The 24,831-nt window shown below is 41.8% G+C and overlaps 2 protein-coding genes across 6 annotated transcripts; both read left to right on the top strand.

The window, feature by feature from the left end:
- The first annotated feature begins 994 nt into the window (after window positions 1–994).
- Window positions 995–18,313, top strand: slc7a2 (solute carrier family 7 member 2). Of its 4 annotated transcripts, none has more exons than XM_054792347.1 (12): window positions 995–1,420; window positions 3,741–4,118; window positions 4,203–4,358; window positions 4,627–4,792; window positions 4,880–5,016; window positions 7,440–7,662; window positions 9,647–9,783; window positions 11,997–12,099; window positions 13,572–13,786; window positions 13,941–14,107; window positions 14,176–14,284; window positions 15,814–18,313. In XM_054792347.1, exons 2-12 carry the CDS (start codon window positions 3,749–3,751, stop codon window positions 15,999–16,001), a joined length of 1,971 nt encoding a protein of 656 aa, XP_054648322.1. In that variant the 5' UTR covers window positions 995–1,420; window positions 3,741–3,748; the 3' UTR covers window positions 16,002–18,313. The 4 variants fall into 4 exon arrangements, with proteins under 4 accessions (XP_054648322.1, XP_054648320.1, XP_054648321.1 ...); XM_054792345.1 differs by lacking the exon at window positions 9,647–9,783 and adding an exon at window positions 9,284–9,423; XM_054792346.1 differs by lacking the exon at window positions 9,647–9,783 and adding an exon at window positions 9,284–9,423 and having other exon boundaries at window positions 3,738–4,118.
- Window positions 18,314–19,726: 1,413 nt separating this feature from the next.
- On the top strand, window positions 19,727–24,809 carry pdgfrl (platelet-derived growth factor receptor-like). 2 transcript variants are annotated; one of them, XM_054792349.1, is made up of 7 exons: window positions 19,727–19,885; window positions 20,649–20,851; window positions 21,303–21,579; window positions 21,657–21,808; window positions 22,455–22,748; window positions 22,867–23,003; window positions 24,565–24,809. In XM_054792349.1, exons 2-7 carry the CDS (start codon window positions 20,797–20,799, stop codon window positions 24,751–24,753), a joined length of 1,104 nt encoding a protein of 367 aa, XP_054648324.1. In that variant the 5' UTR covers window positions 19,727–19,885; window positions 20,649–20,796; the 3' UTR covers window positions 24,754–24,809. The 2 variants fall into 2 exon arrangements, with proteins under 2 accessions (XP_054648324.1, XP_054648325.1); XM_054792350.1 differs by lacking the exon at window positions 21,657–21,808 and having other exon boundaries at window positions 21,303–21,530.
- The last annotated feature ends 22 nt before the right edge of the window (window positions 24,810–24,831 follow it).

The following is a 24,831-nucleotide window of genomic DNA, read 5'->3' as shown; positions in this document are numbered from 1 at the left end:
CCCTCAAAGTGACACACTTTTGTGATGTTGTAGGCCTACCATGTGCTTGTAGTTGTTGCACAACCTAATCCCTAATTGGGCATGTTGACTGTCACGTTAACACAGGTGTTTGTAAAACAGCGATTCCCAACCACTGTGCCGCAGCACATTAGTGTGCAGGGAATCATCCAATTTCAATTGGTCCGAAAAGTATTTTGTCTATCTACGGCAGTGACGTATTATGTCAGGGAGAACAATTAAATGCTCTTCCACTAGATGGCAAAAGGTAGATAAATAACCTGTGTAGCCACATTTTTTGTTCAGTGGTCAAATGCACATGTGCTTTGGCTCAATAAACATTGGGAACCACCGGTGTAAAAGACAGCCACATGTACAACACTTAAGGAAATCATGTTCTTTGCCATCAGTATGCAGGTCACACAAGTGGCCCCCCTGCAGCCAAGGGGTGACGTGAGTGAGTTGTGAGTGGATGGACACTGAGAATGAGAGAGAGCTGGTTGCTGTCATTCCATTGGGTCTCCGGTCTGTGGTTCGGATGGTGTCTCTAGAGGCCAGCTGCCACCTTCCCACTGATGTTCTAAGCTAGTGTGAGGTGGTTTTCCTAGAAATGCTCCCGGCTAACCGCTGTTGCAGGTTATTGGCTATCTTCTACCATGTTTACCCCTCTCGAGAGCCTTAACATAACTGCAAAGAGCAAAGTAGCAAAGATTTTTTTCCTGATATGACCGTGGTGCACAAACGTGAGCCGCAATATTGATTCATGCCTGTGGGTCCAACAGCCCAGAGAGCATTGAGCAATACCCCATAAGGAGGAGTACACCCCCCCCTTTGCTGTTGCTTGTCTACACTTTATTGACCAATCAGCTGCCATGCTTTTAGCAGCAATCCTGCTGCCTGCACTGGGTAAACAGAAGTGTCTGACACTTTGTTTGTCAATGCCAGTTGCTTAACCATTTGTGAGTGCTTGGTAAGCATCCACACCTGGACTGTAGGCCTCTGTTCGGACTCAGTGGGCATTAACAACCACTATTTCCACCATAACAGTATTTACACTTCGTTTTCTCGGTTGCGTGTTTCCTTCTTGGGAGTTTGTGTTGAAATATGGCAATATTCCAAATCAACAGTGTGGAAATGAAGAATGGGGACATCTCTCACCAGGCTATGGAGGCAGAGTACAGGGGCAAGGCTGGGCAGACCCTATGAAAGAACACTTGGGACAGAGGGGAGGAGTAAAAATCCTCTCTGCACAGTTTGCACAGTCAGGGAGGTGAATTAGTGTGGAGCCCAGAAACTTAGGCTGCAGCTCAAGTCTGACTTTTACCGACCTGCAAATGATCTATGCTGAAAGACGTTGCTACTTTTTGCTTTTTTATCTGAATTCTGGGCTGCTCATTTCCATCCACAGGAACCACTACAACAGGTAGGGGCTCATTTATAATCAAACTTTAACATTTTAGAATATTATTTTTTAGAATGAAAGTACAAAAGTGCTGCAAAATAATTAAATTGAATAAAAACAGTCTAAATTGTGTTTTTACAGTCTTCAGCTTCCATGCACTGCATTGTATTGCAAGAGACACTGTAACACATTGTCCATATTGTCATGGTAATGAGGTGTCACATCCAAAATCCACTTCTCATGGATTAAATACCCACTCTTTAGTGCATATTCATGCACATTTGGATGGTTATCAGGGTTACTTTACGGTCAATTAAATCCAAATTTATCTTAAAGTAGTTGAAAACAGCCAAAGCAACGCATCAAGTGTATCTTTTTTAAGAGATCTTTTTTTGGTACATTCTACAGTATGGTGGAAAAAGAATTAGCCTGCAGCTCCCCTGCTTCTGTGCAATATTGGAATGTGATTTGCTGGGTTGTACTGATGCATTCATGACCCCTTGGTGAATGCAGCCCTTTCAACTGTCATATCTGCACCATGACTCCAAACAATACATTTCTAATGGGACGTTCACTCAATGAATGGTACTCCACAGCACAACAAGCTGTATGGCATAGTATGAAGTACAGTAGATCCTCTGATTTTCGTGGGGATCTACTGTACTTCATACATTTTGAAAAACTTCAAGTAACGCCCATAAAAATGTCTATTTTTTACATACGGTTCGCTCTCCCACCTTCCAAACCCTCCTGTTAGCTAGAAGTTGACGTTCTCCTGCGATTTTGGTCATTTGCAATAACATTTGCAATGACAACAAAGTGTGAAATCTCAACACTTGACGAAAAATGTGTAAAAATGGTGGGCTTTCTAACAGTGGTACATACATGTTGTACATTGTACCTGTATTATCACTTTCTTATAAATTATTACATGACTTATGGTGGATGAGATGTTTTCTACAGAAACGCAGCCTATTTTTGGAGGAAAAAAAACAACATTTTTTAGACCACCCAAGGCTGTAAAATGCTGAATCGCAACCCTGACCTCAACTTCGTGTCATCTTTGTGTGTTGTGCAACTGAAATTTCTGTATTTTTCAAGAAGCGCAAGAGGTTTTCAAGAAAGAAGGCATGGCAAAATTATAGTTGCATGTACAATAATCCCTCATTTATCTTGGTTTATTAACTTGACCGCGCTAAGTGAATTTCCGCAATGTAGGATTCCTTCTTTGTAAATGGAACATTTTTATAGTTATGGCATAGAAAACCTGTTTACCATCTTCTAAATAAATTGTTTTTACATTTTTAGAGCCCTTTAGACATGAAATAACACCCATATAGGCACCTTTACATTTGTATTACCCAATACAGTATATATAATCAGAATAAATAAGCCATTTAAGACAGTTTACCTTGTAAGGGAACAAAATCGGTGGTGGACAGGAAGTGACGTTGACAGTTCAGAGTTGAGTTTTAGCTTGTTGTGGGATATGGCTGCAACAGTAACCCCTGTTATTATTATTATATAGTAGTAGTATGTTATGATTATTGTGCTGTAATAAAAGCCTGTTGTTCTGACGATCAAGTCTGGTGCTTGTCTCACAACAATTACTGACACCTAGTGACCAATGTAGAATACTACATTCACAAGCTGAAGAGTGGTCCTAATGACTGATATTTGTATTTTAGTTCATTCAGCCATTTTTATGCTTGAAAATCCTTAATTCTGGGAAAAAAGTACAATTTGCATAAATATGCATATTTTTGGACTAATAATCCGTAAGGAACCACGAAAAACAGCAATGATTTATCGTAATTTTTGGTGCATAAGCAGTTACTTTTTTGTTAAACTTGTGACTTATACAGCGGTGCAGCTAATTTATGGCTAAGTTCTAATCTCGTGACATCTCCTTTACGTTAAAACTACTAGTAATCGTTTAAATACTGTGCCGCTCGCGAGTCAGGGAGGAAACAGTCGCTCTTTCTTTCTTCTTCAATCATCAGTGAACTCACGAGTTTGTCAACCCATTGGAAATCGCAGGAGGTCATTACTTAATATAAGAGTCTAATTCACGCTGTCATCTTACCAAGAACGCTAAACTCATCACACAGCAACTTAACACTCCAAAGGTAGCGAGGAAATATACAATACGTGTACCAATACCAATAAAAAAACAAGTATTTCAACCTTTTCCCGTAATGCATTTCGTCCAAGCAAAACATTTCATTGGTGCCTGCCGGGGCACAGCTCCCTCTGGTGGCAGAGCCTCGGCAGCCATCCATCCATCCATCTTCTATGCTGCTTGTCCTCCAGTGAAATGCTTTGTTCTCTGTTTCAGCAGGCCCCGACATGTTAGAACAGGTTCTATCATTTGGCCGTTCTCTGGTGCGCCGAAAGCTGGTTGACCTCAGCAGCTTGGAAGACTCCAAGCTCTGCCGCTGCCTGGGTACTGTAGACCTCATCGCCCTGGGAGTGGGCAGCACGCTGGGTGCTGGTGTTTATGTACTGGCTGGAGAGGTGGCCAAGGGAAACTCTGGTCCCAGCATTGTTATCTCCTTCTTAATTGCTGCACTGGCCTCCGTCATGGCAGGCCTTTGTTATGCAGAGTTTGGAGCTCGTGTCCCAAAGACTGGTTCTGCTTACCTTTACAGTTATGTGACTGTAGGGGAGATTTGGGCCTTTATCACTGGTTGGAACCTGATCCTCTCCTATGTGATTGGTGCGTTATTTACTAAATGCCTGTCATTGCTGGGTTTTCTAGGTGCTGCTGCCTCATCTTGTAGTGTCATCTGCTTTCTCATAGGAACCTCCTCAGTTGCTCGGGCTTGGAGTGGAACATTTGATGAAATGACGGGAGGACACATTGAGATATTTTGTAAAACTTACTTCAGCATGAACTCTCCTGGTCTGGCTCAGTACCCTGACTTCTTTGCTGTGTGTCTGATTCTGCTGCTGTCCGGTAAGATATCAAACAATGACTGGATAAGAACAAAATAAGTAATGCCTTGTCATAGACGACCAATGCATCCAGGCATCATGTAATTGTTTATGATACTGTAAAAATATTCACTATGAAAGTGAACGGCACCATCCACTCAGCCATCTTCTTCCAAGTTTCATTGATTAGTGGGTGCTCTGTAAAGACTTGAGTTTCACTGACTCATGGGTGAGACTTGTTTTGCTTTTAATTCAAAGTTTTCATATTGGTTGCCTTTGTGTTCATGCAGGACTCTTGTCATTTGGGGTGAAGGAGTCAGCGTGGGTCAATAAAGTCTTCACCTCAGTCAATGTGCTTGTACTTCTCTTCGTCATCATCTCCGGCTTTGTCAAAGGAGACGCACGCAACTGGAAGATAAGCGAGGAATCTCTAGTAAATGTCACCATAGTTGTCAGGTAATTGCGTCAATTTACAGTTGTGTGCTGATCTACAGTATAATCTATTTTTTTTACCTTTCTAAAATGACATTATTTTTGTTTTAGGAACTTATCAGTGACGGGCAATGTGAGCAGTGATTATGGAGCAGGAGGATTCATGCCGTACGGTTTCAGTGGGACGTTAGCCGGAGCCGCCACCTGCTTCTATGCGTTTGTGGGGTTTGACTGCATAGCGACAACAGGTAGGACCTAACATGTATGGGCTGGAATTTAAATTCAACAGAGATGATTTGTGTTTTGTGGTGAATATAATATATGCTTTAGGGCAGGGGTGTCCAAACCTTTTCCACCGAGGGCCGCATACTGGTCGCTGGCTAAAAAAAAAAATCTATATTGATTTAAAGACCAAGCTTTGTTTCATTATTAGTTATTAGGATCAAGATTTCCACTTTTTCTCTTTACATTTTGCCTTTTTGCTCTGTTTTTCTATGTTTGTTAGGATTTTTGGTTTAATTTTGTTGCGACAATATGTCGTGGGCCAATAGCAATAGCAAGCTATGGGCCGCAAATGGACCTGGGGCTGCACTTTGGACACCACTACTTTAAGGAAGGGATGGTAGTGCGCCACCGTATTCAGCAAATGGTGGTGATTTTCTTTCTTACTGATAGGAATGGCATATTTAATACAGAACACTAACTTTAACTACTGTACAAATAAATGTATAGAATACACCCCCACGTATTTGCAATTCAGCATTCACAGGCCTGCATTCATAGGTTTTTGGTAATAAAATGATTCAATATTTAAATAAATTATTAAAAATAGTTTTTTATTCTTATTTTTTTATGAAAATAGGCATTTTTTTCTAGGAGAAAACACATATCTCATTACAATTTATAAATTTAGCTTTAATATGACCGTTTAATAATTTCTCATTTATAAATACGTGATAATACAGGCAAGCCACTGTGAGACAGCCCACAATTTCTACATGTTTATGTCTTAATTACGGCTGTCAAATGATTGCAATTTTTAAATCAAATTAATCACAGTTTTCAAATTAATTAATCATGATTAATCACAATTTGCCGCTACGTGCGAAATATGCCCATTTCTGCTGTATTTTTATGAACAGAAAGATAAATTACTGGACACAGTTATTTACATTTGTATGTATTGACAGCTCCAAATGAACAGAACATTTAAATCAGGCTAAAAGATACCACACCTGTCTTAAAATCTATTTGCCTAACACTAGCCTCTTTAATAGTTGTAGAACATTTTAATCACACTTAAACCACATTATTATGAGCTATGAAGGGTCGCGTGTTCCCTCGCTCTATCGCGGTTCGCCTTTCGCGCAGTTGCTGATTTTTTTAGTGCTACAGCGCTACAGTGTTACAGCGTATGAACGCTGTTACAAGCCGAGCCTGGCCCCTTAAGAAGAATTGCATTGTGGGAAATTGAGTATCTCTCTCTCTTCCCTCTCTCGTCTGTCCGCACCGCCCATTGTTTTCGGTGTCCTGATTGGCTGTAGACCATTGTCAATCAATCTCCTTCGTGCTGCCCTGCTATGTCTCCTGTGTCATCGCTAGCTTGCTTGCTAGCTTGGAAATGAATCTTCAAAGGAGGAGGACGGCAACAGGAGGAGTACTGCAGCAATATGGATACAAAAACAGTACAGCGGAACGGCACCAGGACGAAAAGGAGTAGAGTGGTTGTCTCCCAACCTGAAGGTTGTGAGTTTAATCGTCCGCCCTCCCGTATTCGTGTCGAAGTGTCCTTGGGCAAGATATCAGTAGGTAAATGTGCTAGCAGTGTCAAAGCGCTTTGAGTGCCTTGGAGCTGGAAAAGCGCTATACAAGTGAAAAATCATTTACCAATGACCATATTTTCTATACTTATAGTAGGAGGTAGATCTTTGGGACTTGGTCATTTTAAAAGTAGCTTGCAGGTGTTGGATTTGCACTGCTGTTGCTGTGTTCAGGTCAAAATAAAGTTATTAAAGAGCGGCAGACGCTGCGGGGACACGATTGTGGCTCCGTATGCCGTCATAACAGACAGATGTGGCTTGACATAATGCGTATGCGTTAACGACGCTACAAATTTTATCGTAATTATTTAAATAAATTTGTTACCGCCGTTAACGCGGTATTTTTGACAGTCCTCTGCATCACAAATAATGTTTTTTCGTCACACATGGAGATTTTGCACTTTTGGAGTGGTCCTTGAGAGCATCATAGTTGTAAAAGTATTTGCCTCAGGAAGCACCAGCTTCGACAGTCGATCTGGCCTCAAAACTTGTTGTGAACACAAGTTAATATATTAAAAAACCCTCCTCTAGCATGCTAGCCTCTTGTGTTAGGCGAGCTAGCCTTGTGCCAGACTAGCCTCTTGTGCTAGCCTGGCGAAGGCTACACCTTGAATCCAATACCATCTGGCGAAGTAGTGTGTCCAAAATAGACATTTTTATGGCTATATCGATAACTCACATTTTGTAGCCATTCGGTGGTGGTCCCGGATTGTAGTCCCTGCAAAAAGCGGGGACCTACTGCACACAGTGCTAGTGTTGTTCTTGGAATGCAGAAGACATACAGAAAGTGGTTGGCACCCCACCGTTTTTTCCATATACAAACACTGTAAAAAACTGTTTTGCTGCTACAGGTGAGGAGGTGAAGAACCCACAGAGGGCCATTCCCATCGGCATAGTGGTGTCACTGACCGTGTGTTTCCTGGCATACTTTGGCGTTTCGGCTGCGCTCACACTTATGATGCCCTACTACCTGCTGGATGAGAAAAGCCCTCTGCCGATGGCTTTTGAATATGTGGGATGGAGCCCTGCCAAATATGTGGTCGCTGTCGGTTCACTTTGTGCCCTGTCTACCAGGTACCCAACAGATTGTTTTTACATAAAGATGGGATAAATGTGTTATGACTATTTAATTATGTATAATTATGCATGTTGTTGTTCTATTGCAGGGGTCGGGAACCTTTTTGTCTAAACCACACCTTTTTGAAAACCACATATTTTACAATGTATGAGAGACAAAGAATCATTTTTAACACTTTTATAACACATTTTTAAGCAAGACCAACAATTTTAGAATATACTAAGTGTCAGAAGTTAGTCTTTTGATTAACATTGTTATACTAAAGCTATCCAATAATAAATAAAATACTTCTTACCATTAATGCGACTTCTGGTGCTGCATGGTTTTGTATCTTTCTTTTTTTCGCCATCTTTTACGGTAGAAGGGTTTGCTCTGCAGAATTAGCGAGGTGACTGATTAAAAGGAGGGAAGTTTACTTCTTGACCTCTCAGTGACCCGGGTAGGCTACCACATTATGCAATAATCAAGTTTTGGTATGGGAAGGACAGCTGGCATTGGCTCTGGCCACCCGCATTGCGGTAGAAAATGGATGGATGGATTAAAATGCATAAAATAGTTTTATATTTTGAACGCTATTTTTAACACTGTGATTCCTGCAGTGTTTTACTTTAAAATGACAGCGGATAAATATTTCAAAATCAATTTTTTTGCATGTTAAGAGATGTCTGAGAGCCGGATGCGGCGATCAAAAGGGCCACATGTGGCTCCGAGCTGTAGGTTCCCTACCCCTGTTCTATTGGATTGATTTATGCTGCTAAGTGGGACATGGTGGGGCAAGGCTGCATTGGTTTCAGATATCTGCATTGCGTTTTCAATGGCTGTTAGAAAGCTAAACGGCCAATCATGCTGTAGGCAGGTTGGTCTTCAGACTATATATGAAATCAATTTGGGAAATGGTCACATGTCGAATCAAATATTAGTCATTTATAGCATAACAAATGAAGGTAGGATGTTACAAGTACAATTAGCATTTATAGGTCTGTTACAAAACCAAAATAATCAACACTCCTCAGCTTCTTTTTATGCTCAGAAAACTGACAAAACAATAAATAATCAGTAAAAAAGTTGTGACCAAGTGAAATTGATGGCATGAAAATAAGTCTGGAGTCTAGTGTGCCTTTCTTTCCCGAAGGTTTATGCGTGTTTTTTTAAGCTCTCTTTCACAGTTCCTCCCGTGAGCCTTGAGCTCGTCATGTGCATTCTTTAATATGTTCAAATTAAATTCATTTTATTTTGGCCACGGTGTGGTATTTTGTGTTTGCGTGGCTATCAGTCCTCTGGCGGTTTTTCTGTGCAGCTGCTTGTTTTTGCAGTTTTGACCCATTTACGATGTTTGGTTTGGCTTGGTTTTAAATCACAAATGGTCGCACCATCTAAATAATACAACAAGAAAAGGACAGCGCCAATTATTTATAACACGGTGGTCCTAGTCTTGACTAAATTTTGTGTCCTCGTGGAATCTGTCCAATGTTATGTTTTTTTTCTTTTACAAAAGATAATATTCCATCAGAAAAGAAAGGCACATCCATCCTGCTTGTCCTTGCTGTGTGTACGTGTGTTTGCTTTGGGGGTTTTGACTAACGTGTTGGTCTTGCATGTTTCTGCTGTCTCATGCAGTTTGCTGGGCTCCATTTTCCCTATGCCTCGTGTAATCTATGCTATGGCAGAGGATGGGGTGCTTTTCAAAGCCTTAGCCCGAATCAATCCTAAAACGAAGACCCCCCTCATTGCCACTGTGACCTCCGGTGTAGTCGCAGGTGAGAGCTGGGGGCCGGGGAGTGTCCGAGCTGATGTGATCCACCAATCAACTGTGAAAGACGCTGCCCCACAATTATAACAGCAACCCATTTTAACCTTTTCCGACAAAACACCACAGTGACGCCCTACCATCCCCTAATGTTGTGTTTTCACAGTTGTGTAGGTGACGTGTGTTCTCTCCTCAGTGTCCTCCAACTTAACCGTGAACCCTCTTCTCCATAGCCTGTTGGGTGCCATGTTCCCACTGCCACGCATTCTCTTTGCCATGGCACGAGATGGCATTCTGTTCAAATTTATGTCCAAAGTGAGTAAGCGGCAGTCACCTGTGGCTGCCACCATGGTGGCAGGTACCACTGCGGGTAAGAGGCCGAGACAAGGACTTGCCTGTAGTACAAGCTGGTGGTGTGGACTTTGTTTGGCTTGGAATAGTCATGTGGTGTTGGTGATGATGGCTGCATGTTCACCTTTGTGATTGTTTGCTCAAAGCATGTGAGAAAAAATCATTTATTTTTGTAGCTGGTCACTAGGAGATGATTTGTTTTTTTGGTAATTCTTTTGAGATACTAGCTAAGGCTGCTGCTGGCAGGTAGCTACTAGTATACCTTGGATGAGATGACCATGACATTTTTTTTACTTTGGGAATATACTAACTGGCCACAACATTAGGTATAGCTATTAGCGTTTCCCATACATTTATTTGTGGTGGCCCGCCACAAACACATTTGGCACTACCTTTAAAAAAATATTTTTTTTATATTTGGCACTTCCGGTTCACCCTCACTCATAAACACATTACTAGTCTATTATTAGTAAAAAAAATAAAAATGCATATTTAAGCAAATTGTATGTGTTCATGGACTAAATTAAGCATTTGCAAGTATAAAAATGGCTTAATGAACAAAACTACAAATATAAGGCATTCAAAAGACGTGATATGAAGTGTAATACACTATTGGTGTTGTGTGCGCCTTTCTGAAGCGGGGCCTGGGGAAGTGAAGTGTGTGACATCAGCTGACCAGAGTTGACTGTTAGCTGAGTGCTAGCAGCAGGTTAGCAGTGTAGAGAGTGGCTGACAGCAGCTCCTGTGTGAATGTTTGCTGCGTGTGGTCTCTGCTTGTTAATAAAATGATTAAGCTGCATCGCGAGTAAAAATAAACAATGGCAGTAGAGTAGTATTCTACACTACTCTAGGGCTACATTCACACTGCAGGGTATGATGCCCAATTTGGCTTTTGTGTTAAAAAGTACCTTTTTACTACATGGTCACAGCATGTATATAAAACCATAAAACCTTGTTGGAGGTTTTTGGAGGTGTTTTAATAGCAGTCGTAGGCGATGTAGGTGTATCCCATTACGTGCAGTAATTAGCTCTCTTTTTATCTAGTTTTATATCTTTAGAATGCCCAGAAAAGAGAAAGACGTGTGTTCATGTCTTACAGAACACATGCCGCTTATTCTCACTAGGGTCGCGTGTCTATGCTGGAGCCTATCCCAGCTGACTTAGGGTGATAGGCGGGGTACATTAACATTTTGACCAAGTGTGTATAAGGCACACACACGTGTCAAATAAATACTATAACTTGTGCAGTATGCACACAATACTGACAACGGCAGCTCCTTTTACAGTTCATGCTCAGTAGGAGCACGGAGTACACGGTTGTGTCAAGCTGGCATACAGAATAACTGGTGTTGCAAAGAGCAGCAGACATGCACTGAGCAGCCGAGATCAGCTCCACACTGCCGTCAGCTGTTGATACACAAGAGGAGCCGAGAGCCGCACCACCAGTGTGTCACTTCAAACGACTCAGTATGGAGATGATGTCTGCTGTTTCATCAGCTGAAGGAAACAATACAGAGGTGCATCTCAATAAATGACAATATCGTGAAAAAAAGTTTAAGTTTCTTTGCAGTTCATTTGCTGATCAGAGCGTGAACCAGTAGTTTACAATATCCGACGTTTTGAAATACTTTCACGTTTTTTGAGATACTGAATTTGGGGTTCTATTAGTTCTGAATTAAGAAATGTTTTCTCTGAAATACTTCACTCTGTGTGCAGTGAATTTATCAAATAAATAGTTTTCCTTTTTGAATTAAAATAAAAGAACTTTTCAAAGTTATTGAGGTGCACCTGTATATGCTTTTTTCGATGTGGAATTGGCTGCATGAAATACTTTATACCTGCAAATGTACAGTATGACAATTGTCTTGGATGATGTGTTGGGTCAAATCTTGGCTTTTCAAAGTGTGAAGTGGGCCTTCAGGGGAGGCACAACAGCTTGAGAAAAATAAAAAACAATATATATATATACAGTATATATATATATATATATATATATATTTTTTTTTTATTTAGCCACAAAACATGCTCCAGAAAATCACTTTCTTATAGGGTAGGTGAGGTCCCAGCCGTATTATACGCTCTGATATATACACTTTGAAAACCCCGGGTATATTATTTCTGTTGTCATCTGCTTTGGGAAAATGCTTCTGCAGAAGTCCAGCTGTTTGTGTATTTTATAAAGGTACCTGTTTACGTTCAATGTGCTAATTGCGTTGTCTTTGCTTGCCATAGCCATCATGGCTTTCCTGTTTGACCTCAAAGCTCTGGTCGACATGATGTCCATTGGAACACTGCTGGCCTACTCACTAGTTGCTATGTGTGTGCTGATTCTCAGGTGGGTAAACAGCAACAAAGATTTTATTTTTGTAACACCGAGGCACCTTTTTTGGAGCCACATGTATGAGGTGGTCGTCAGCATTTACACCTTTTGCGCTTTTGCTTAAAACAGGTAACATCAAGATGAGCACAGTATTTTATGAAATGGGGTCTTGGTTGAGATAAATAGTCATAGTGCATTTTTTTAAAAATGTGATGCAATTTCATAATTCTCCATTAAAACTGGATTGTAACTACGTAGAGAGCCGACCTCTGCCAATGGCTGAACAATCCTTAATTGGAACACCTTACCAGAGACCATCTCCTGCACATGTCTGAATGTATTGTGGTGTTTTTTGTTTTTGTATTTCTTTTTTTAATTGTGTGGGTTAAAATCAAAACTGCTTTCAGCTTCTGCAGCAATGGACTCCTTGCTTTTTTATTTTTTTTTATTAGCTGAACATGTGGTTCCTACAAATTTTACATTTCAGAATTCCCTACTTTTTTCAGACCGAGTAAATAGATTTGTAACATTAGAGCTGCAACAATCAATGTATAAATCCATGATTAATCGATTATCAAATTAATCGACAACTATTTTGGGATTCAATTATCATTTCTTGATGGTCATGGAAACATGACTATTTTTCCATACTTGAGCTTCCATTCTCCATACTTTTCCAGTATTCATAAAATCAAACCTTTAAATATGCTGGAAAATACACTGAAAACAAATTCATCTTAAAATTACGTGATGTCTTTGAACGCAACCCCTCATTGCCCATAATAACATGGTTTAAAGTGTGATTCAAATTTTCTGCTACTATTAAAGAGACTGGTGTTGACATATTCAGTTCATTTTGAGCTGTTAATACATACAATCCTGTCCTGTCATGTATCTTTCTGTTAAATTCCGTAAAAATGGGCAAATTTCTGACATAGTTGTTAATGGTGATTAATCATGATTAATTAATTTTAAAACGATGATCTGATTAAAAATGTTAATCATTTGACAGCTCTAATTAATACACATGTCCAAATTACATGTCCAAAGTTTGAAATAAATGAAGCCATTTTGTCAATGAAATAAGCAAGAACATAACTGCATGCATATTTTTAAAAATGACATAAAATGAAAATGAAATATCAGAATTGCACTAAATAAGACCATAACTGTGCAATTAACGTATACCAAGGAGGACGATGACTAAAATATTGCTCAATTTTTACTTAAAAATAAGTCCGATATCAGTTGTATATTAAACATTTTAATGTCATTTTTTACTTGCTGTCTGTGACCCACCCAAAGTGACCCACTTCTTAAAGGCAACACAATTTTGGGTCCCAACCCACCAGTTGAGAAACACTGTTCGAGTGGTTGACTCACCTGACTCCTGTGCAGCCATTGTGGCTTCCGTCCCCACTCAGTGGGTGTGAACGTCTCTCTGTATGCACCTTGTGATTGACAGTCTTATGAACGTTCCCCTCCAGGTACCAGCCAGACGGCACTCTGGAGCGGCGAGGAAGAGGTGGGTGCGAGAAGGACTACCTGCCCTCGGTGGTGCGCGAGTCTGAACTCACTGAATCGGAATCGCACCTCAACAAACTCAAAGCAGGAGGCTCAGCTCTGCAGACAGTCCTGCACCCGCCTGCCTCACCCTCAGAGCATTCATCTCGTGTAGTCAACATGGCCATCTGTGTACTAGGTGAGATATCTTATTATATATTTCATTTTTACACACAGGAGAGCCAAGCATTCCTTTTTTTTTTTTAAATGATCCAATATTTTAGAATCCTTAAGTGTTTGAGTTTGTTGACTGCCACTTTGAAGTAACATTGTGAGTGTGTGTCCATACACAGTGCTGCTGGTGTGTGTGCTCAGCTATCTGACCACTTACCACATTGAATCCATCTGTGGTCTGAAAGTGTGGATCCTGGCGTCGCTGACTGCATGTCTCCTCATGTTCTGTGGATGTGTCTTCATGATCTGCAGGCAGCCTCAGACCACTCAGAAGGTCTCCTTCATGGTATGTTTATCTGGAAACACGAACTGAGGCTGCGCGCAACAAAACTCATGTGTGTTTTGTCCCAACAGGTACCCCTTTTGCCATTTCTGCCAATTCTGAGCATCTTTGTTAATATTTACCTCATGGTTCAGCTGAGTGGAGACACTTGGATACGTTTCTCAGTGTGGATGGCACTAGGTGAGTCCCTTTCCCTAAATTAGTCCCACTGTAGAAATACACCAGAGACAGCTAGGAGATTATGTTATTTCTTAAATTAAAGAAAACCGATTCTGTTCATAACTTTCATGGTCAGAATTTCTAGGCCCAGCCAAGGCGTCAAGGGAGTACAGTTTGGGGGCCTTGAGATCTTTTCTCTGCTATTTGGCTGATGGCCTCATCAGGCTGTGATCTTCAGCATTTACTGAGGCGGTTTGCAGTTGAGTGTAAAGCTGGGATGAGACTCAGCACCTCCAAATCCGAGGCTATGGTTCTCAGTCGGAAAAGAGTGGATTGCAGCCTCCGGTTTGGGGACAAGGTTTTGCCCCACGTGAAGGAGTTCAAGTATCTCGGGGTCTTGTTCACAAGTCAGGGAAGGTTGGGGTGTGAGGTCGACAGACGGATCGGCGCAGCGTCTGCAGTAATACGGTCACTGTACCGGAGAGAGCTGAGCCGGAAGGCAAAGCTCTACATATACCGGTCGATCTATGTTCCCACCATCACCTATGGTCATGAGCTTTGGGTTGTGACCGAAAGAACAAGATCGTGGATACAAGCGGCTGAAATGAGTTTCCTTCCTAGGGTGGCTGGACTCACCCAAAGAGATGAAGAGCTCGGTCATCTGGGAAGGACTCAGAGTAGAGCCAATGCTCCTTCACATCGAGAGGAGCCAGTTGAGGTGGCTCTGGCATCTAGTCCAGATGCCTCCCGGACTCCTCCCTGGTGAGGTGTTCCGGCCAGGTGAAGGCCATGGGGCAGACCTAGGACACACTGGAGGGATTATGTTTGCTGGCCCTGCTAACGCCTTGGGGTCGTCCTAGTAGAACTGGAAGAGAGGTAGCCGGGGACTGGGAAGTCTGGACTTCCCTACTGAGACTTCTGCCTCCGCAACAGGAAAATGGAATGGAATGAAAACCAACCGAACCACACATAAGCAACGTTGCCGACAGAGGCAAGGAAAACCTCCCCTGAAGAGATCAGTGTGGGGCGGCCATCTGCCTGAACTGGTTGGATGTGTAGGGTGGACGATGATTGCCGTTGGTGACAATTCTCTGTAGACTATTTCGTAATTAGCCCCACCATTTACGTAATGTTGTACTCCCTTACTACTATGTACGGTGCCAAAAGGTGGCTTGGTATGGTTATTACAATAATATGTTAACTTGTGTTTACCTTGCTGCAAGTTTTGAGGCCGAATTGTTACATATAACTTATTACATATTACTTTTGCATCTCACAGCAACTATGGTGCATTCTAGGACTACTGAACAAAGTGCAAAATCTCAATCCTTGATGAAAAAAAACATTACTAGTGCAGCATAATGACATGAACACGTACAAATTGTGGGCTTTTTTAACAGTGGTACATGTGTGCTGTACATTTAGCCGGTATTATCATGTACAGTATTTATAAATTATTATTGGCTTGAATGAGATGTGTTGTCTGCAGAAAAAACAGCCTTCTGAGAAAACCACCTCATAAACATTATATTTCTATGCACTTCTTTCAGGGTTCTTAATCTACTTCGGCTACGGCATGTGGCATAGTGTGGAGCGCCAGCGCCTCCACCAGGGCTCTGTAGCCAGCAGCAGCACTACCCAGGAGTACAAGACCACCAGGGAGAAGGAAGCCGGCTTGGCTGCAGTAGAAAAGGAGCAGGAGCAGCTCATCCACCCAGAGAAGACCAGTCAGTGTTAAAAGTTCCCCACGTTAGTGCTAATAGACTGCGAGGTGACATAAGAGACCCACAATACATGTGCCTACGCCTTGATGCTCTTGTATGAACAGCATCAGCAATGTGGGCCTCAGTACTTTCAATCTGTGAAAGCCGTGTCAGTATTTTGTGTCAGTGGTCGCATGAGGAGGAGCTGCTGTCGTCATTCATGGTGATGGACTCAACACTGCAGACATTGTGTTTTATGGAGGATGTCATAGGGCACAATGTGAAGGACAGGTAACACACTGGAGAGTGATAATCCCTCAGTGCACGACTGAGATGTTTATTAAAAACATTGCTTGTTAGGGATTTAGTTTATCAATATTAGCAAGTTTGTCTAAACTAAGTTCCTAAATCCTCTCATCATTTAACGGCCTAAGTGTATTGTCAAGGTTTTGATGTTCTGTGCTATAGTTTTGTATAATTGCACACAGGCCACAATATGAGGCACCGGTCCAGGCTAATAAGATCCAAGTGAAGAGCTATAACAAAGAATTCTACCTAAAAAAATAACTGATTGCCCAAAATTTGATTTTTACAATATATTTTTTTAAATATTGTGGTTTCAAACATTGAGACGTATTTCTAATGTTTTGGTTACCTTTTTTTGGTGGGTATAAGTGCTCAGCATGATGCAGTTCTACATCATTCCAAACTACAGCTACAATAATAAACATATTGTTAAATGAATACATCTCTGACAACGTCAATCAAAAGCATTACAGTGGTACCTCGGCTTTTGTTATTAATTCATTCCAAAAAGGTGAGACGAAAACTAAAACACATGAAAATCGAAGTAATTTCTCCCATGGGAAATAATGTAAATCCAATTAATCCATTCCTGACATTCACAAATATTAACAAAAAACATTTTTATCGAGAATAATTGTAGTTTTACATGCAGAAAACAATCCAAAATACATGTGACAAATTAATATTTAACATTATTTTCACTTTTATTGAAGACTTGTTGGCAAAGACGGCGAGAAGCAAAAGGGAGGAGGAGAGTGGACTTTTTCCAAGAGTGTTTCTTACCTTCTTTATCAAATTGCTGGCACCTGCAACTTCATTTGGCACCATGGCGGGTTATTTAGCAGTCACACTCAATTAAAAAAAAATGTGAGTCAGCAAAGCATAGGGTGCTTTATTTGGGGACTTGATTCCGCAGAATGATCCAATAAAGGGCAAACAGTAGTTTGTTACATGCAATATTGTTGATAACTGAAGTTTGACTGTATTATCTTTGTAAAGGCCGCATTTTTGATACAGCTCCTGTACCGGCTGTCATTAGATTGTGCAGGTGTACGGTGAGTGTAGTTTAAAGCACTTTTATTATTACATATTGCACAACGCTAAAGGGGTGTTGTCAATCATTCTATTTTTGATGTATTTGCTGCACAATTGTTTCATTTGATTATGTTTGTAGCGATAAATCTGTTTAGTTTGATGACTGTTTTTTGTTGTATTTTACAGGACACTTGTATGCTTGCTTGTGTTTATGCTCTTGAGTTACACAACGCACAAAAAGTTGGGGATATTGAGCTTTTTTGGGGGTGAAATTTCCTGATAAAGCTAAAAATAATAATAATAATGGATAAGATTCATATAGCGCCTTGACCAAAGCAGCCCTGCCCTAGGGTAGCTTCACGGAAAGGCGGCTGCCAATGCACGCCTACAGCCTTTCAAACATTCATTCATATTCGTACACCAGCGTGGGCAGCACTGGAGGCCAGGTGGGTGAAGTGGCTTGCCCAAGGACACAACAACAGTGACTGGGATGGAGGAAGCTGGAGGAAGCGGGGATCGCACCACCAACCTACCATTTTCTGGGCAATCGCCGCCCAAAATGCAGTATATCTTTTACAGGTGAACCCTATCTGACCTTCTCGAAACTTTTGAGTCTGACTGTTCGATGTTTCAGGAACAAATGGCAAAAGTAGTTCACCTATACAGGTTATAAGTGCACTTTAGCTTCATCCTGAAACTCCAGCATAACATCCCTAACTTTTTGTGAGTCGTGTATAGCTGAAAACAGAAAGCCAGACATCCTGTTAGTGTTATGCAACAATGTATAGTCTGTATTCTCAGATGCTGTCACTAATGGGTTTATTTACCTAAAATATGTATTATGTTTCAGCTGTTACAGTCTGCATATTAAGACTGGTATTGGATGGCTTTCCCCAATACTATATATGGCTAATATAACCTTCATGATATATTATCTGGGACGTCTTCATTCGGCCTGTGTAACTTCATAGAAGGTGAACATGCTTTATAAAGTACATATTTTCCTCTCGGCTTTTAAGGGTCTGGCCTGTGATTAATTGACTCCTGCAAGAAGTCGGACTGTCTGTTTAAGTCGTACGGTGCTAAGGTACTGAAATTCTCCACGGTAGCATGTTGACGTATGCCGGCGTTAATCACTGCCCCTCTCCAGCAGCCCGGCGCTCACAGAAATATAAGCCACAGCCTCATTGTTCTTCAAGCTGATTGGACGTTAGTAAATACATTCAATGAGTTATTTTGTTTGTTTGATTAATTATAGGGAACTTTTTGTTTTTTTAAATTTTGATCAAGGATCTCAGAGAGGAAAGGGAGGTTTGGTGTGGGCCGAAAGTTATTGAGATCATCAGTATTGAGTCCAGGTTTCTTGAGGATGGGGCTAATGGCAGCCAGTTTGAGAGATGGAGGTCTAAAATGCAAGTGGAGAATTTCATGGGAGTGATGATTTTAGAGAGATCGGCTTGGGGGATGGGTGCAAATTTGGAGAGAGGAGACTTTTAATTGAACGAAAGAACATATTCATGCAAAACAATTGAATCAGTGAATCATTTATTGAGTAGTTTATTTACATTTTTTGCTATGGGGAAAAATACGTCACGTCAGGTTTTCCATAGCAATTTTAAGGTTAAAGGTGAATTTTCGTAGCTTGTGTTATAAAGAAGTGTAGATTGCGCATCTTCTTCCTCGACGGACCACCGCGGCGATCTTGTTTACGTGTGTGTTCCACAGCGGAAGAAGATGCGAGCGTCTTCGTCATGTACGCAAGAATGGACAGGCCGCAGTGCGCAGGGATACGGCGCGAGACAAATATAACGTCGAGCAATTTGTGAGATCTGATTTTTTCCAAGGACGCATTTTTGTGATGCAAATCTATTACAGTTTTGGACGCACATTGTTTTGAGAAGCCAAACTCCTTACTTGTGTAACCCCAGCGGCTAACTGGAACTGCGTTCTTCATCACCGAAATCTGACCAGAACTGGACTTAGGTAAGTACCTGTTGATGTACTCCACTGCTGATGGGGATGTCATACAACTTCATGTCTAAAAATCCAAACTATCCCTTTCATTCATTGACTAAATGTAGTAAGAATAGTTAGTGTAATATTTGACACCATATTAAAGTACTAGAATCGATCCAAATGCCAAAAAGCCATAGACTTTGAATGAAAGACAGTTTTTATTTTGTTCAAACAACTGTATCTAATAAAATGTAATAATTAGGGATGTCCTATAATATCAGCCCACAGATATTATCAGCCCGATATTGGCATAAAAATGTAATATTGGTAGATATCAGTATAGTGTTTTTCCCTATAATGAAAACCATTTAAAAAAAAAAAAAACTGCTGTATAAAAGGTGTATGGGCTCCCATACTGGCGGTCATCGAGGCATAAAAAAAAACAAAAAAACACGGGTGTGGGTTGCGTTGCTGGCTCAGATAGCGCCAATGTTAGCCGACTAGTTAGTTCGTAGCGGCGCCGGTACGGCCTCGTTGTTGTCACCGTTGTCAGTTGACATTTTTACCCACGTCGAGGGTCACCAAATGTGGAGATGCGATTCACAACGAGACAGGAATCAAGGTAGGTGGCACCAATCAGTTTACTCTCCGCTCAACTCAACAACAAGCAACAACTCTTTAACAAAAGCTAAGTGGCTACCACAAATTCAAGACCCGGAAACGGAAGTACAATTGGTGAACGTCTAAAACAATATTGCGGGTCACCACAATGTGTTAATTCCACGACAGGAAATATGTGATGTTACACATATCGGTATCGGTTGATATCACAATCAGAAATTGTGAGTTGGACAATATTGGCATATAGGATATCGGCAAAAAAGCCACAATCGGGCATCCCAAGCAATAATGTATTTTTTCGTTGGTATTGTTACATTGTCTTTTATTGTTAAATAGTTTACAAATGTTTATTTTTTATGCCCTGTATTTAATTCTAATTATAATCAACAAATTAAAAGAAAAATTACAAAATTATTCAGTAATCTAGAAAAATTTAAAAGGAATTGGTATCAGTATCGGTACCAATACTGGCCCTGTATTTACTTGGATCAGAACCAAAACCTGCAGTATCTCCCACCTAGGTGTTTACCTGACCTGCCGTTTTGGAATCATCACATTACTGTCACGTGACAACCATTCCAAAATGTTTCCTGTAGGTCAGTAGGCACCCTCTGTGTGGATCCCAATTGAGAACATTTAGTGTCAGTTAATTGTATATACGTGTATTATCCAGAAGAGGGCGCTAAAGGACATTTGTCTGTGTAGTCTTGAGTAGAGAGAGCGGTAACAGAAGTCCCCTAAACTCACTTTCCCTTCCCTCTCAGTCCGTCAGAGAGGATGGAGCTAGAAAGCTGAAGAGTGTAGCTGGAGCCTGCAGAGTTCCGGCAAAGCTCCGAATCTGACCTCGTTTCCCACTGAAGACCCTTTAGAAAGAGCCCGACAGGAGACTTTGGACGTAATATCCAGCACATCATGAAGCTCTGTGTGGTGCTTTGCTTGGCGCTCTTTTGGATGGAGCTCCAACACGGTAAGCTATGCAATTTGGAACTTGCAGTTAAAATGTTGGTTATCATGAGGAACTGGACCAAAATATTTGATAGTCACCCGTCTATTTAGAGGGTGCACAGTCACACAAGCAGTTTTCATTTTTGCAAAGTGTTTCTGCAGATCAACCTTGTGTATGAGATGTATCCGCAACAGACGTTTTTTATTAGGCGAACTTTCTTGGCAGCTGTCATTTGTCCTCCGTGGAAGAATAAAACAAATTCTGTGCAAGATTCTGCTTTGTTCAGTGTTCTGAGAAGCTGGCCACATGTGCACATGTTGCTGCAGACACTTCCTGCTCAGATGTTATTACAGCTGGTGGAAACACAAATGTAGGCCTTCAGAGCAGACGGCACCCTCTCCTGTCAAAATATCAAAATTGTTACGATAGATATCGGTTAAATTCGCACCTCTTCTCCTCCGCCGTCTCACAGGTGCCTGCCAACAAGCCAACAAGAGAAGAAAGGATGCAGGAGAGAACCGCATCAGGCCAGGAGGGAAACGGGGGAAGATGCGTCATCCCAAACTGAAAGAAGGTGGAGGGAGAGGCCACACCCTGCTGACCCAGGTGTTGGAAAAGGGTCGCTTCCTGCGTCTGGGCCAGAGCACCATACTGACCCCAGGGAACAATCTGGAGCTGCGCTGCAAAGGCAGTAAGATTGGTTGGTCTTACCCCTCCTACTTGGACACCTTCAACGACTCGCGTCTCAGGTGATGGGAGGATGCATGCGCCGGTTTTGGTTTTATGACGTCACTTTACTCAAACGTTAATGTTTCCCCACTTCCAGCGTCATACAGAGCGACAAGTACAGTCAGCTCATCCTGATATCACCCTCTGCTGCTGACACGGGGCGGTACAGCTGCTATGTGATCGTGTGTGACGGTACTGAGTGCCAAAAGGACCACGAACACGCTTACGCATCCCACATCTATTTTGCAGGTGACCGAACCCTCATCAGAACGCATGCATGGTACGGTTACTGGGAATTGTGGCTCCATTTTTTTTTAAGTTAAGATATCTACTGTATCGACTGAAATATACGGCGACACTGAATAGAACTCTTCTCTTTCAAGACTCTTTAGGACAAAATGAAACAAATGAAAATAAAATACAGTATTACAACCGGAAGATTGAATAAAACAAACAAAAAAACACTTTGCGGGGAGCTTGAGTGGCACAGGAAACAGAGGAAGTGCTCATCATTTGCAGCTGCAAACAAAAACAACACAAAACATTCCCTCCCACTGCTGTATGTGGGTATCAAAAATCAATTGCACACCTACCTGCCGCAAGGCATGCTGGGTAACTTGTATTACTCTCTCTCCCCCAACACGCTACACAATTATTTTTCCTAGCTGCTCAACAGTTGTTTGAGGACTCTGCTTGACCAATATCTTCAAGTCCTCCTTTGTTGTGTGAGTGACAGGAAGAAAAGCTCGCATGCGAAGAGGTCATTTGAAGCGTGCACACACTGATTTCATGTGTAACTCTCGAGACACCGAATGGAAGATAGGCCGACCAAACGTCCTGTTTTCCCAATTTCCTCTGATAGTTTTTAAATGCCCATTGATTTTTCCCCCATCAGACAAGGACAACCTCTTTGTTCCATCGGACATCCACTTCCAGATTGTGTACCTACGCCCAGACAAGCCCGCCGTGGTGCCGTGTCGCGTGACCACCCCGCACGCCACAGTGTCACTGCACAGAGAAGTCCCTCCCAAGGAGATAGCTGCCAACGGGACCGCGGTGACTTATGACCCCACCAAGGGATTTGTCCTGCAGACGCCCAGCCTAGAGTATCAGGGGGTGTTCTACTGCAAGGCCGTGGCCAAAGGAACGCCACAGATCTCCAATAAATACCAGCTGCTCTATGTGGAGGGTAAAGATGGCTTACTTGTGCTTAACTGTCCACATAACGGTTCACATGTCGAATTGAGGAGAGATGCAAGTCCCTGTGACAAGGAGGACCATTCTCGTATTCTTCTTTCTGTTGACAGTTCCCAGTAGTCCACCATTTGTGAGCCTCAAGGCTTCTTCTGAGCTGGCGAGTGGAGGCGACAACATAAATGTGACCTGCAGTGTGATGGGGGAGCCAGATGTGGACGTGAGCTTCACCTGGTCTTATCCTGGGCAGGTGAGTCACTTCATGACATTATTGATTGCTTGCTGATTTGGTAAGTTTTCCCCTTTTACAAGGACATGAGCGGTCCATATTTATTTTTGGTAGATTTATTTTTCAACAAAGACAGAATAGTGGAACAAGTATTTGATCCTCAAACAAAACGTGACTTAGTACGGACTTGGTGGATAAACCCTTGTTGGCAAGCAGAGGTCAGATGTTTCTTGTAGTCGGTCACCAGCGTTGTGCACATCTCAGAAGGGTTTTTGGTCCACACTTTTTTATAGATGGCCTCAAAACCTTCAGGAATTGGAGTGTCTTTTGGTAACCGTTTCAGCTCCCTCTACAGATTTCATCTCATCACTCCAGGATCGTAATGTGCATCATCTTGAACCACCTCTGCTGCCTTGGCTGGATGCTTTGGGTCATTATCATGCCCGACCCATCTCCAGAGCTCTCAAACATTCAACGGCACATGACCCTGTTACAGCCCCTCGGCGTGTTGAGGTCTACCTGTAACCTTAAGCAGATATACAGCCCCAAAGCATGTTCCCACCTCCATGTTTGACAGTAGGGATAGCGTTCTTGGGGTCATGTTCAGCATTTTTCTGCCTTCACGTCAAGCGGAATTGATGCCAAAGAGCTCAACTGGCAAAGTTCTGTATGTGTCTTCTTGAGCAGAGATCTTGCAGGCACTGCAGAATCCCAGTCCATTGTGTTTTTCTTCTGTGGTCCCTTGAGGTCATTAAGCAGCTCCTCCAGTGCAATTCTGGGCTGATCCCTCACCTTTCTCTGAATCTTCCATTCCCCACGATGTGGGATCTTGCATGGACTTCCAGAATAAGGACAATGGACTGTTTTTTAGTAATTTACAAGTCACGTTTTTTTTTGGTAATGTGAACAACCATTTAAATGTAACAAAACATAAGAATTGGCCCTCAAATCCTGCAGTGTGAAGATTTATGTGCCACAGGCGCACGTAACTGGTCAGTGGGAGTCAGAACTCTTATTTCTCTCAATCATGTACAAATTCATTTATAACTTTTAATGTTTTTTGTTGATACAATAAACCGTTTCTCCCTGTAAAAAATAACCTATAGGAAACCTATCAGCAGATCAAATAATTATTTCCACCAATGTACTTGAGATTGCACTCTTAAGACAATATTAACTTCATAAAGCAATAATCTGTAGTGACATTTACTTTGATATTGTTATACTTTTGATACATAACAGTGGCTCTCAACCAGTTAGGCTCCAGGACGCACCATCACCCATCAATGACAAGCGGTGACCCAAATTACGAAAATGTTTCAACTCAAACCTCTGCAGCTGTGTGTGTCGGACAGATGGCACGTTATGTTCACACAATGTCCTTCCCCTCCCGCTCAAGTCGCCCATAAAGGCAGACAAGAAAGGAACGTACATTCAAGGACATTGGGTCATTACGTCATTTTCTATAAAAGACCTGCAAACCCACTTTTGGGTCATGGCCCACTAGTTGAGAATCACTGATCTACGATGTATTATCTACTGTATCTAGTTTTATCGATGAACCTTGTAAATATTTGTTCAGGGCCAGCGTCCAGTTCATATCCAAACTTCGTGGAGGCTGGTCAACAGAGGACGCGTTCAAACTACACGTCTCACCCAAAGCGTCCTGAGTGTCGAGGACATGGAGACCATCGACTTTGGAAAGTACATCTGCAAAGCCAAGAACCAGCACGGCGAGACACTTGTGACAACCAGCATAATGCCCAAATAGCCTGTTTATGCTCATGTTGGTCTTTTCATAACGTATATAATAAAGCTATACTTTGCTGAGTGAACATTGAAAGTTAAG

Source organism: Dunckerocampus dactyliophorus, chromosome 11 (assembly GCF_027744805.1).
Source record: "Dunckerocampus dactyliophorus isolate RoL2022-P2 chromosome 11, RoL_Ddac_1.1, whole genome shotgun sequence".
NCBI classification, from domain to species: Eukaryota; Metazoa; Chordata; class Actinopteri; order Syngnathiformes; family Syngnathidae; genus Dunckerocampus; species Dunckerocampus dactyliophorus.
Note: the sequence above shows the minus strand (reverse complement) of the source record. Positions and strands in the feature narration are given on the sequence as shown.

Excerpts from the sequence above, each read along its gene's own strand:
- slc7a2 (XM_054792345.1), top strand. The coding sequence starts at position 3,749 with ATGTTAGAACAGGTTCTATCATTTGGCCGTTCTCTGGTGCGCCGAAAG. Across the intron at positions 12,100-13,571 it reads ATGTGTGTGCTGATTCTCAG|GTACCAGCCAGACGGCACTC; the intron begins GTGGGTAAACAG and ends GTTCCCCTCCAG. Across the intron at positions 13,787-13,940 it reads CATGGCCATCTGTGTACTAG|TGCTGCTGGTGTGTGTGCTC; the intron begins GTGAGATATCTT and ends GTCCATACACAG.
- pdgfrl (XM_054792349.1), top strand. The coding sequence starts at position 20,797 with ATGAAGCTCTGTGTGGTGCTTTGCTTGGCGCTCTTTTGGATGGAGCTC. Across the intron at positions 21,809-22,454 it reads ATCCCACATCTATTTTGCAG|ACAAGGACAACCTCTTTGTT; the intron begins GTGACCGAACCC and ends TTCCCCCATCAG. Across the intron at positions 23,004-24,564 it reads CCTGGTCTTATCCTGGGCAG|GGCCAGCGTCCAGTTCATAT; the intron begins GTGAGTCACTTC and ends ATATTTGTTCAG.